General features: G+C 52.3%; 1 protein-coding gene across 1 annotated transcript in view; it reads left to right on the top strand.

Moving 5' to 3' along the window:
• The first annotated feature begins 4,184 nt into the window (after positions 1 to 4,184).
• ATP6V0D1 (ATPase H+ transporting V0 subunit d1) overlaps positions 4,185 to 12,815 on the top strand; it is an 84,245-nt gene continuing 75,614 nt past the window's right edge. The window contains exon 1 of the mRNA XM_054048585.1: positions 4,185 to 4,401. Coding sequence (XP_053904560.1) covers positions 4,272 to 4,401 — 130 coding nt within the window. The 5' untranslated portion in view covers positions 4,185 to 4,271. The remainder of the gene's footprint in view (positions 4,402 to 12,815) is intronic.

Raw genomic sequence — 12,815 nt, 5'->3', positions numbered from 1 at the left:
CCACCGAAATACCGCCGCGGTTGCTGCCCCCCAAATTGCAGTGCCCTAGGCGACCGCCTAGGTCGCCTAATGGATTGCACCGGCCCTGTCTGCACCTGTTCCAGTTTGAATTTACCTTTGTTAAACATGAGAGACCAGAATTACAAGCAGTATTCCAGATGAGGTTTCACCAGTCCTTGTATAATGGTACTAACACTTCCCTGTCTCTAGTGGAAATACCTCCCCTGATGCATCCTAGGAATGCATTAGCCTTTTCCATGGCCACAGGGGGCTCATAGTTATCACATTCGTGGCTCATAGTCATCCTGTGATCAGCCAATACATCCAGATCTTTCTTCTCCTCTGTCACTTCCAACTGATAAGTCCCAAGTTATAGCAAATTTTTTTGCTTCATCAAATGCCTTACTGAAATCCAGGCAGATTAGATCTACTACATCTCCTTTGTCTAAAAAAATCAGCTATCTTCTCAGAGAAGGAGATCAGGTTGGTCTGGCACGATCTACCTTTGGTAAACCCATGTTAAATTTTATCCCAATTACCGTTCACCTGGATGTCCTTACCTACTTTCTCTTAATTTGTTCCAAGTCCTTACACACAATTGGAGTCAACCTAACAGGCCTGTATTTTCCCAGATCGCGTTTCCCCTTTCTTAAAAACAGGAACAATATTAGCTCCTTGAGACTTAACCCAAGAGCCGTATTAGGAATCTACCAACAGGGCTCATTATACAAAGTGAGGATACTGATGTAAGCACTTTTAGATTGGTGTGACGGTGTCCACAGTAGGGGCAGGGCCGGCTTTAGGCCGATTCAGCCGAATCGGCTGAATCGGGCCCCATGCCTAAGAGGGCCCTGCAGCTGTCCACCCTGCCAACACCCCCAGCTCACTTCCCCATCCTCCCCTCCCCTGAACACTCCGCCCCCTGCTCCTCCCCCTCCTCTGCTTCCCGCGAATCAGATGTTCACGGGAAGTCTGAAAAGAAGCAGGGGCAGGTGGGAAGCAGCAGGTAAGTTGGGGCGGGAGGGGGGGCGGGAGGAGGGCTCTGGGGAAGACGCGGCATGGCCCAGTCCGGCCCTGGCCGAGCACCCCCAACCCTGGCCCCAGCGGCTCTGGCTCCAGCCCGGCTCGGGCCCCGGGGCACCGGCCCTGGCACCAGCCCCAGTTCCGGCCGAGCGCGCCGGCCCGGCCCGGTGGCTCCAGCCCGGCCCCGGCTGAGCACCCTCAGCTCCAGCCCGAGTGGCTCTGGCTCCGGCCTGACTCGGGCCCCGGGGCGCCGGCCCCGGTTCCGGCCGAGCGCGCTGGCCGAGCACCCCCGGCTCCGGCCCCGGCTCAAGCAGCTGCGGCTGCAGCGGCCCCGGGGTGCCGGTCCCGGTTCCGGCTGAGCGTGCCAGCCCGGCCCCTGGCTCCAGCGCCGGCCAAGCACCCCCGGCCCGGCTCGGGCCCTGGCCGAGCAGCTCTGGCTCCGGCCCGGCCCAGGCCCGGGGCACTGGCCCCGGTTCCGCCCGAGCACCCCCGGCCCGGCCCCACGGCTCTGGCCCCGGCTGAGCACCCCCAGCCTGAGCGGCTCCGGCTCCGGCCCCGGCGGCTCTGGCTCGGGCCCCGGCTGAGAGGTGCCGGCTGAACATCCCCGGCCCCGGCCCCAGCGGCCCCGGCCCCGACCCAAACCCTGCGACCCTGGCCGGAGCGCAGCCCGATTCCTGGGGGCAGGACTTGCCGGCAAGCCCCACCCCCAGGAATCGGGCCCCGCTCTTGCTAAGGCCGGCCCTGAGTAGGGGATGGTACCAATTTAACTACATCGGTTTCTAAACTGTTCAAGTGGTACAAACGCTGTGAGAGATCCCCTCTCCCTCAACTGCTGTTGCACCCAAGGCTAATTAGGCCAGGAAGAAAGAACTGGTTAGCATGTGTATCATACAAGCCAATGCTGCCAAGGACAAATACTAATGTGCCTAATGTATTCATGCAAGGACTAATCTAAAATGACAAGTGAAAATGAACTTAGTGTTTTTCTCACCCTACTTCCTATTTGTGTACGTCACAAAAAAGTCACAATTGACTGAAGAGAGGCCCAGACCGGGCACAGAAGGTGCAGAGCATACTCGTAGGGGCACAGACAGGGCTACAGCATGGGAGGGAAGTCTGTTTATTATTATAGCTGGTTGGAGACACTTGGGGAGAACCATTTTCCATTGGAGAATGCAGCTCTGTTGAAACTGAAACGCTTTGTGAAACTGTGTCAATCTCATCAAAATTTTGGAGAAAAAACGGGATGGGGGGGCAATTCTAACAATGCTGAAACATCCTCTTTGGACTTTTTTGGAACCAAATATTTTCATTTTTTGTTTGAAACAATGAAGCCACGTTTTGAAATCTTGAAATGGTTTGTTAAATGGAATTTCCACCTTCTGCACAGCTCTTGTGAATTCTCAGTGTCCCAGTAGGACTTCGAGGCTCCCTCCAGGGTGGGAGGGCTATTGTAGTAGCTGCTATACATGCTAATACATGGTCCCTGCCTCAAAGCGCCTACGGGCGTGATGGACGACGGACCAACCAATGCAACACACGCAAAGTGATCAGGGCAATGGGGGGAATGTCATGTTAGTTCCACAGGGCAGGCTGGCTTTCCTTGTGCTTGTTTAATACCCACAGAGGGACATTCACATACTGTACAGGCGTGAGCCAGCACAGCACAGCACACACCTCTATTTATACCAGTGGGAGCGACACCCCCGCCATCAACAACACCCCCCCACTGCCTCCTCCCCTGCCACTACCCCAACCCCTGCCAACAGCCCCGCCCCCTAGCCAGCCACTACCTCACCCCCTGCCAACAGCCCCTCCCCCAGCCTGCCAACAACCCCCACCCCCTGCCAACAGCCCCTCTCAAAGCCTGCCACTACCCCACCCCCTGCCAACAGCCCCGCCCCCTAGCCTGCCACTACCTCACCCCCTGCCAACAGCCCCGTCCCGCACCCTGCGACTACCCCCAGCCTACCAACAACCCCCACCCCCTGCCAACAGCCCCACCCCCTAGCTTGCCACTACCCCACCCCCTGCCAACAGCCCCTCCCCCGGCCTGCCAACAACCCCCACCCCCTGGCAACAGCCCCGCCCCGCACCCTGCGACTACCCCCAGCCTGCCAACAGCCCCGCCCCCTAGCCTGCCACTACCCCACCCCCAGCCAACAGCCCCTCCCCCAGCCTGCCAACAACCCCCACCCCCTGGCAACAGCCCCGCCCTGCACCCTGCGACTACCCCCAGCCTGCCAACAGCCCCGCCCCCAGCCTGCCACTACCCCACCCCCTGCCAACAGCCCCGCCCCCTAGCCTGCCACTACCTCACCCCCTGCCAATAGCCCCGTCCCGCACCCTGCGACTACCCCCAGCCCCTGCCAACAGCTCTGCCCCCCACCCTGCGACTACCCCCATCCTGCCAACAGCCCCCTTCCTGCCAACAGCCCCGCCCCCTAGCCTGCCACTACCCCACCCCCTGCCAACAGCCTGCCACTATCCCCAGCCTGCCAACAGCCCTGCCCTCAGCCTGCCACTACCCCCAGCCTGCCAACAACCCCCACCCCCTGCCAACAGCCCCTCCCAAAGCCTGCCACTACCCCACCCCCTGCCAACAGCCCCGTCCCGCACCCTGCGACTACCCCCAGCCTACCAACAATCCCCACCCCCTGCCAACAGCCCCGCCCCCTAGCCTGCCACTACCCCACCCCCTGCCAACAGCCCCTCCCCCAGCCTGCCACTACCCCACCCCCTGCCAACAGCCCCTCCCCCAGCCTGCCAACAACCCCCACCCCCTGCCAACAGCCCCGCCCCCTAGCCTGCCACTACCCCACCCCTGCCAACAGCCCCTCCCCCAGCCTGCCACTACCCCACCCCCTGCCAACAGCCCCTCCCCCAGCCTGCCACTACCCCACCCCCTGCCAACAGCCCCTCCCCCAGCCTGCCACTACCCCACCCCCTGCCAACAGCCCCGCCCCCTAGCCAGCCACTACCCCACCCCCTGCCAACAGCCCCGCCACTAGCCCCGCCCCCTGCCAACGATGGCTCCACCCCCCGGCCGAGCCCCCGCGGCCTCCTTGGCCAATGACTGTCCCCACTTCAGGGCCGGGCTCGCTGGGGGCGGCCCCGCGCGGTGCATGCCGGGATCTCTCCCCCCCCACCCGTCCCTGTCACGTGAGCGCAGTGCGTGTCACGTGATTCGCAGCCGCCGGGTTCCCCCCCGTAGTCGCCGGGATCGAGCCGGGTCCGCGGCCGCCGCCATGTCGTGCTTCCCCGAGCTCTACTTCAACGTGGACAGCGGCTACCTGGAGGGGCTGGTGCGGGGCTTCAAGGCCGGCGTGCTGAGCCAGGGCGACTACGTGAACCTGGTGCAGTGCGAGAGCCTGGAGGGTGAGTCCCGGCCCCGGCCCGTTCCCGGCCTCGCCTCGGCCCCCGGGTCGCTGGGGCTGGGCGGCGGGCCCCGGGGAAGGCCCCGGCGGGTGTGTGCGGGGCGGCCGGGCAGCGGCCCGTGTGACAGAGCTGACAGCCCCGGGCTGTTACATAAGCCAGCCGCCCCCCCCCCCGGCTCTGCGGGCTCGGCCCCCCCCCCCAGCTCCAGCGCAGACTCGGGCTCCGAGATGGGGGCGGGGCACGGCCTGGGGATCGGGGATCCGGCCTGGAAGGCCCGGGGCTCCGGCCTTCACCCGCCAGCCGTGACTGGGGCAGGGAAGGTGGCGAAGGCCTTGCGCGTCACCCTTCTCCTCACCCAAGAGCAAGGGGCATTCCCAGAAACGGAAAGGAGCAAATTTAGAACTCACCCAAGGAAATACTTGTGTGTGCAATGAACTGGAACGGGAATTCACTGCTATTAGTTATCGGAGACCAAAAGCTTAACAGCCCAGGGTATCTAGATGGCTAATACAACTCTGAGGTTTGGGGATTGATGTGAATCTGCATAGTTCAGGGCATGAGCCAACCTCTAGGGGCTTGTCTGCATGGGGAGGTTATTCTGGAATCGGGTTGTGTGAATTCAGAGCACTATAGCTATTCCAGAACTAGTGCACGGTAGTTTATTGCAGTCAGTTTGCTAAGTAGACAAACCCTAACTGATAGAAATGAAGAAGAACCTTTCTGTGGGTTATCCCACCGCTGCCTTTGTCTGGATGTTTGCACCTTCCTCTGAAGCAGTTAGTTTGGTTGCTCTTGGAGGCAGACTAGTGGAGTAGATGGACCACTGGTTGGATCCAGTCTGGCAATTCCAGTGTTCGTGTGAAGTCCTAAAAGCTGGAAAGGCATTCTCTGAGTTGCTAGTGTGTACGGTTCCTTCTCATATTGACTTCTTTCTTACTGTCTTGGGTGCTCTTTAGGCCTAGTCTCTCAAATATGTCTTCCACCATTTCACATGCCTCCATCCTGTTTCTCACTCCTAATCAGTGAGCGTTCTTCTCTATGTGCCTGATTTGAATAAGGTTAATATTAGAACTATTTAATGTAACCTTAGTTGTGATTTGCTTAGGTTTTAATGTGTTTTTAATTATGCATAATGATATATCTTCTTCTGAATTGCATTTAGCAACCTGAACGACCAGTAATGAGGGCTCTTGTATGTGAATTTACTAGCTTTTAAAAAGGAATCCTGAAAGTTAAAATCAGGCAAGTGTATGTTAAAAATGCTCTGAGTATGTGGAGTTTTATACAGTGCTAAGCATCTCATTTAACACACAAGCTGTTTGCTGTATACAAGCTTTCTGTGGTGGAGGAGTCTGTCCTGAAGAGTTTCTGGTACCTTTTCCTGCAGAGAAGTGTGTGGAGGTTTTTCAGGTGACTTGGTGAAAGGGTTCTCAGAAGTGAAGGGCGTGAGGATTTACATACTAAAAAAGGTTCTGGAATCACCTGACACTGTGTGTGTGTTAATTTTTAATCCCCCTGCAGTGCGGCGGTTGCCCCACGCCAGGAAGAGGAAAGGTTAAAGGAGGCCAGAGGGAACCTGTGCAGAACCCTTCCATTAGGGAGATGCTTTGTTGCAGTGGCCAATCGGCCAGCAGGGGCCATATATATAAAGGGCCGCTCAACAGAGCAGGGGGAGTCTCTCCCTGCGTGCTGGGCTGCGTAGCCGAGCTGAAGGAGCTTCTGGCTGACCACTGCCAGACTGAGGCCCTCGAGGAAGGGCAGATAAGGTGCTAGGGCTGCCCCTACTTGCCGTGAGGGAAGTGGCAACACAGACTGCAGTTTGTCCCTGGAGCAAGGGACTAGACTGGTGATTGCAGCAGGCCACTGAGGCAAGTGGCTAACTATAGACTGCTGGGTCCTCTGAAAGGGGGGAGGCAGCGGGGCACAGTCAGAGGGCAGTACCCAGAAGAGGACGCCGTGATCTGGGGAGTGACGCGGGTCCCAGAGTGGTGGAGACACCAAAGCGGGAGTAGACACCGAGTAGGCGAGCAAGACACCACCGGAGGAGGGCGCCTTGCGGAAGGACTTGAGCTAATTCCAGAACAGCCAGCAGGCAGTGTCGTGGTAGGGAGTCTGGCTCCACTACACCCCTTTCTACACAGTTCCTTTCCTTTGTGAAACTGAAAAGCATCTGGTCAGCTTCACTCTGCTTAGGGTGAAGCTGGGGAGGCTGACTCAGAAATGAAGAACGTGTGGGGAGAAGAGTGGGAGACACCTTTTGCAGCAGCCAGGAGTGTTTGGAGTGAGTGGGAGAAGGTGGGGAGAGAATGCATCTCCCTGTGTCAACCAGATTGTTTGGGCAGTGAATGGGGGGAAGTGTGCTGCAAAATTCAGACTCCAAGCGGCTGGAAGCTGATCCAATATACAGATTCTTTGTACAGGGTCTAGGAGCAGCACTCTGAAAGGAATCCCAGCAGCTTGGGAGGGTCGGCATCTTGCCTGGTTGATACCCTCTCTGGGGTCTGTGTGTGGGGGTGGGAGGTTGGTATCTCTTGTATTGCTCTTGGCTAGCAGACCTAGTTGAACTCTTACATCATGGGGGCTTTAAAACGAGATTAGGTATCTTTCTAAAAGACCTGCCTTATTCCAGCTTCTGGGGGAAATTCTACAGCCTGTGTATCCAGGAAGTCAGATTAGATGATCCTAGTGGTTTCTTCTGGCCTTGGTGTCTGAAGTTGGGAAGGAAAAGCAGAAGAGAAAAGCTAGGATGGTGCAATAAGTGGGACTTTTTGAGTAGTATTTGTCAAATACATTATCTGGTAGACTTCCCCAGTGTCTGTTCGGTAATTCACATGATAAATGCTGCATTCAACAGCTAGCTCTGGGAGGTCGTTTTCTGGTGGATTTATTATGCAACAAATGTGGGAGAAACTTGTCAAATGTATGCAATAAATATTTGTTTGTCCAGCCCATTAGTGAGATACTAAACCGTATCCAGATACATTATTGCACATTGCAGAGGACATGTCCTTTGGGCAGGGTGTGCCAGCACAGGTATTTTTACTCTGGCTAGTAGACTAAGTCCTCGGGCTAATAAGGGTCAGGTCAGTTTTTTTTTTTTTTTTTTTTTTCCCCAAGACCTGTTCATAACAGCATGATGCATCTCTTTGGCATGTTTTCTTTCTTCCTCTAGGAGGCTCTCTGTGGCACCCATCACTGTACTGCCTCCAATGGGAGTATTTCTAGAGGGGTCCCACGGGGATCTGTATCTGGCCCAGTTCAATTCTATATCCAATGATCTGCAAACTTTACTACTAATCTTGTTTTCTTCCCAGGTGACATAAAATTGGTGGAGTGGTAAATAATGAGAAGCCAGTTTAGTTTCATAGAGTTGAAGGCAGAAGAGACTATCAGATTATCCATTTTGACCTGCACACCCCACACCATCACCTCACCCAGTGCCCCTGTGTTGAATCCAATAACTTGGGTAGATGAAGGGATCTGAGTCGTCAGGAGGCTAAGTTCTTGTCATAGGCAGAGGGCAGGAGAGACCGAGATACCACCAAAGCCCGAGGCCTCTACAGTGGCAGGGACCTGATGAGGTGAGAGATGCCCACGCAGTTCATGCTCCATGCTGCAGAAGAAGATGGGTGTGGGGGATGCACGGGCTTCACCAATCTGATTTAGAAGAAAATTTCTTCCCACCTCCAACCCTGGTGCTCAGGTTGACTCTGAGCAAGACTCACCGGACAGACATCTTTTCTTTCCACCTTAGAGCACCAGCCCACCCTGTCCAGCATCCCATCTCCAGCTGTGGCCAGCCCTGATGCTTCAGAGGAAGGCAGGAAAAAACCCAGAACACATCTGACCAATTGTGCTTTAGGGGAGGGAAATTCCTTCTTAACCCCTGCAGGGAACTAGCTGAAGCCCTGAAACCTGATACTGAATTACAGTCAGTGTTATAAGACAGAGCAGCAAGTGTTCAGGGCATTGCAGAACTTCTGTTCTCGCTGTGGCCTATGAAGGGAGAGGACGAATAGGGGGGTTAATACAGATTCAGACTCCAAGGTCATAAGAGACCACCGTGGTCATCCAGTTCAAGGCCCCGCACACGCAGATGGTAGGATTTCTTCTAGAAACTGGATTAAAGCTTGTCTTTTAGAAAGATATCTAATCTCAGACTCCAGCTGATGGAGAGTCCACCACCTCCCTGTAAACTGTTCCATGTTTAATTACCCTCACCCCTAGGAAATTGCATCTTATTTCAAAGCTGAAACATTCCCCACTCTCCGGGGATCCCCCACTCTTTTTCCATGTGTCTGAGCCTGTACACAGTGATCAAATCTCCTCTCAGCCTTCCCTTTGATAAACTGAATAGATAGGGCCCTTCGTTTTCAGTTTTGATTTTATTTAATTTTTCTTGGGATTTTATCAGTGATTTTACCACAACAACAAAAACAGGTGAAAATCAGGGGAAAAAAACTATTAATTTTTCTGGGTAAGTATCAGGGTTTTTTTGTGTGTGTGTGGACAGAAAGATGGGGTGAAAAGTATTCAGTAGATTAATGCTTTGAATTCCATTCATCGGTGTGGTTTGCTGCAGAACTAAAACAGAATTCAGAACACAATGCTGCCACTTCTGAGTTTAAGAAAACAATCTCTCTAAATAAAACTTTTCATCTGAATAAAGAGTTTACTGGTGTAGACTTAGAACTGTTATTCAATGCAAATATTTCTAGGCTAATTGGGCCACACCATTTGCAGCGCATACACTCAACTTCATCCTTTTCTCCTGTTTTTGTTTTTTTAGAACTTTCCCATCTTAGTGTGTCAAATCTTTAAACCATTATCTCCTAACAGCTTGAAATGTGTACGTGGTGGGCATGAGATTCATCAGTACGTTCAGATGCGCACGCACTTCAGAGGTTGCCTGTTTGTTTATTGTGTGTCTCTTCTAGACAAATACAGAGCCTTACTTCACCAGGCAGCTTTGCATAGACCCACAGACTAATGTATTATCGTAATACACCTTTCTTATGCCATGTACTGTATTTTCCTAATAAAATAAGTTATTTTTTATATATTTGAATGATATAAAAGTAGGGTGACAATGGGGGGTGGGGGGAGGAGAAGAGGGAAGAATACATTTATTGGTAAAAATCGGTTTAAACTGAAAACTAAGGGGCTTATGGACAGACAGCTTAAGGCTTGTTTTCCAGCCCCTGGGTCATTTGTGTGGCCCGTCTTTGAACTCTCTGCACACGCTTTTTGAAGTGCAGACGCTAGAACTGGACACAGTACCCTATTGTCTTATCAGTGCGCTGTGTAGAGGCAAGTTCACTTCCCTAATTCTGCTTTTATACATCGAATAATTGCATTAGCCATTTTTGCTACGGCATTGCACTGACCGCTCATGTTGAGGTGATGATCAGTGATGGTCCCCAAGTCCTTGAATCACCACCTTCCAAATCAGTCCCTATTCTGTAGGTATAACCTGTGCTCTTGGTTCCCAGAGGTATTACCTTGCATTTGGTGGCATTAGAACACATTTTGATGCATTTAACTAGGCAATTCAGATCACTAACAGTAGCCTGTCCTCATTATTTACTACCCCACTGATCCTTGTCATGTGCAAACCTTATTAGTAAAGATTTTATATTGTATAAATGATTATTTAAAATTTAACACTTTTATCAGCATTGAATAAAGAATCAATCACTGGCAGACCTCGCTAGAAACAGCCCTGCTCATTCACATCTTCCCATTAACTGGTTTTGGAGATCAGTCAGTGAGCCAGTCTTTAGTCCTCCTAATGTGCCCTGTTAATTCGATGAAAGTTTTTTTTTTTTTTTTTTAAATCAAAATGTTCTGTGGTACTAAGTCTAATTACTTAGATTTCTCCGGCTACTGTAGTTGCCTTTATCAACTGGACTTGTAATCCTGCATCTCCCTCCCACCAAAAGCAGCCTATCATCTCTGAAACTGGGCTGACTAGTCTAGGCGCTGACACCGTGGGTGCTCCGGGGCTGGAGCATCCATGGAGAAAAATTAGTGGGTGCTCTGCACCCGCCGGCAGCCAAGCATGAGATCAGACTAGATTCCAAGGCCAGAAGGGACCACTGTGATCATTTAGTCTGACGCCCTCTACAACACAGACCAGAGAACTCCCCAAAATAATTCCCAGAGCAGATCTTTTAGAACAACCTCCAACTTGATTTTAAAATGGTCAGAGACGAGAATCCACCACAACCCTTGGTAAATTGTTTCGATGCTTAATTACTCCCTGTTAAAATATATTCCTTAATTCCTGAATTTGTCTACCTTCGACTTCTAGCTAATGGATTGTTAGGCCTTTCTCTGCTAGATTGAAGATCTCACTATTAAATACTTGTTCCACATGTAGATACTTATAAACTGCAATCAAGCCACCCTTAATGTTCTTTGTTAAGCCAAATAGATTCAAGGAACTCAATCACTACAAAGCAGGTTTTCTAATCCTGTAATCATTCTCATGGCTCTTCTTTGAACCCTCTATAATTTATCAACCTCTTTCTTGAATTGTGGGCACCAGAACTGGACACCGCATTCCAGCAGTGCCAGATGTAGAGGTAAAATAACCTCTCCACTCCTACTCGGCTTCCTCCCCCCTCTCCCCCATGCATCCCAGGGTGGCATTTGCTCTTTTGGTCACAGCGTCACACTGGGAGCTCACGTTCAGCTGTTTATCCACCACCACGCCCACATCTCTTTCAGAGTCTCTGCTTCCCAGGATAGCCGCCCTCCTGTAAATTTAGCCCACGTTCTTTGTTCCTAGATGGAAATATTCACATTTAGCCATATTTAAACGCATGATGAGGTGATCATAATGGTCCCTTCTGGCTTTTACACCTGTGCATTATTGTGTTCCCATCATGTCCATTCCCTCCCCCATAAACAGTCCCGGCCTTTTCATTTCCTCTTCATGGGGAAGGTTTTCCAGGCTTGTAAAGGGGTTCACTCATCGCAGGAGTGCCCACTAATCTCCAGGTGGGGCATCTTTCACGTTGGTGCCCCAGCCGACAGTTGCTCCTTGCTGCACTGGTCTCTTTTGTAATCCGGCCCTCCAGACAGGTCACAATCTTAATGTCCACCCCTTTTGGGGTAATGAAATTCAGCAAATAATTCCAAGACCCATAGGTGTTGACTTCTGCTCACGCCAGTGGGTGCTCTACCCCCATCTGCCCCATCCCACTCCCATTCCAACCCCTTCCCCAAACTCCCTGCCCCTCTTCCCCACCTTCTCCCCTTAGCGTGCCACGTTCCCGCTCTTTCCCTCCCCCCTGAGCTTGCTAGCACTGGGAAGTAGGAAGAGCAGTAGGGACGTGGTGCGCTCAGGGGAGGAGGTGGAGGAGGAGGAGGTGAGGTGGGGCGGGGAGGGGACCTTGGCTGCTGGTGGGTGCAGAGCACCCACAAATTTTTCCCTATGGGTGCTCCAGCCCCAGAGCACCCACGGAGTTGGCGCCTATGCCAAGACCTTGCGTCAGATCTCCGGCCCCTGACTCTGGGCTCATGCCACTTTGCCAGTGGCTGGTAGGGGAACCCAGGCCCCCCTCCTACGCAGGGTTCCAGCTCAGAGACCCTATAGCCAGCAGCCAAGTTTGCACAGCTGAAACAAGTGTTATGAGCACAGCGTGTGACTGAGCACACACTGACCCATCACTTTGAAGTTAACATTCGATTTCCTGTTTCAGAGTCGCAGCCGTGTTAGTCTGTATCCGCAAAAAGAACAGGAATACTTGTGGCACCTTAGAGACTAACAAATTTATTTGAGCATAAGCTTTCGTGGGTTACAGCCCACTTCATCAGATGTATAGAATGGAACATACAGTAAGGAGATAGATATAGATATATATACACAGAACATGAAAAGGTGGGAGTTGCCCAACCAACTCTAAGAGGCTAATTAATTAAGATGAACTGTTGTCAGCAGGAGAAAAAAAACTTTTGTAGTGATAATCAAGATGGTCTATTTCAGACAGTTGACAAGAGGTGTGAGGATACCTAACATGGGGAAATAGATTCAGTGTGTGCAATGGCTCAGCCATTCTCAGTCTCTATTCAAGCCTAAGTTAATGGTATCTAGTTTGCATATCAATTCCAGTTCAGCAGTTTCTCGTTGGAGTCTGGTTTTGAAGCTTTTCTGTTGCAAAATTGCCACCTTTAAGTCTGTTACTGAGTGACCGGAGGGGTTGAAGTGTTCCCCTACTAGTTTTTGAATGTTATGATTCCTGATGTCAGATTTGTGTCCATTTATTGCATAGAGACTGTCCAGTTTGGCCAATGTACATGGCAGAGGGGCATTGCTGGCACATGATGGCATATATCACATTGGTAGATGTGCAGGTGAACGAGCCCCTGATGGTATGGCTGATGTGATTAGGTCCAATGATGGTGTC

The sequence above is a fragment of the Malaclemys terrapin genome, chromosome 14 (assembly GCF_027887155.1).
Source record: "Malaclemys terrapin pileata isolate rMalTer1 chromosome 14, rMalTer1.hap1, whole genome shotgun sequence".
NCBI lineage: Eukaryota > Metazoa > Chordata > Testudines > Emydidae > Malaclemys > Malaclemys terrapin.
The sequence above is the reverse complement of the archived record's forward strand: the minus strand, read 5'-3'. Positions and strand labels throughout refer to the sequence as shown.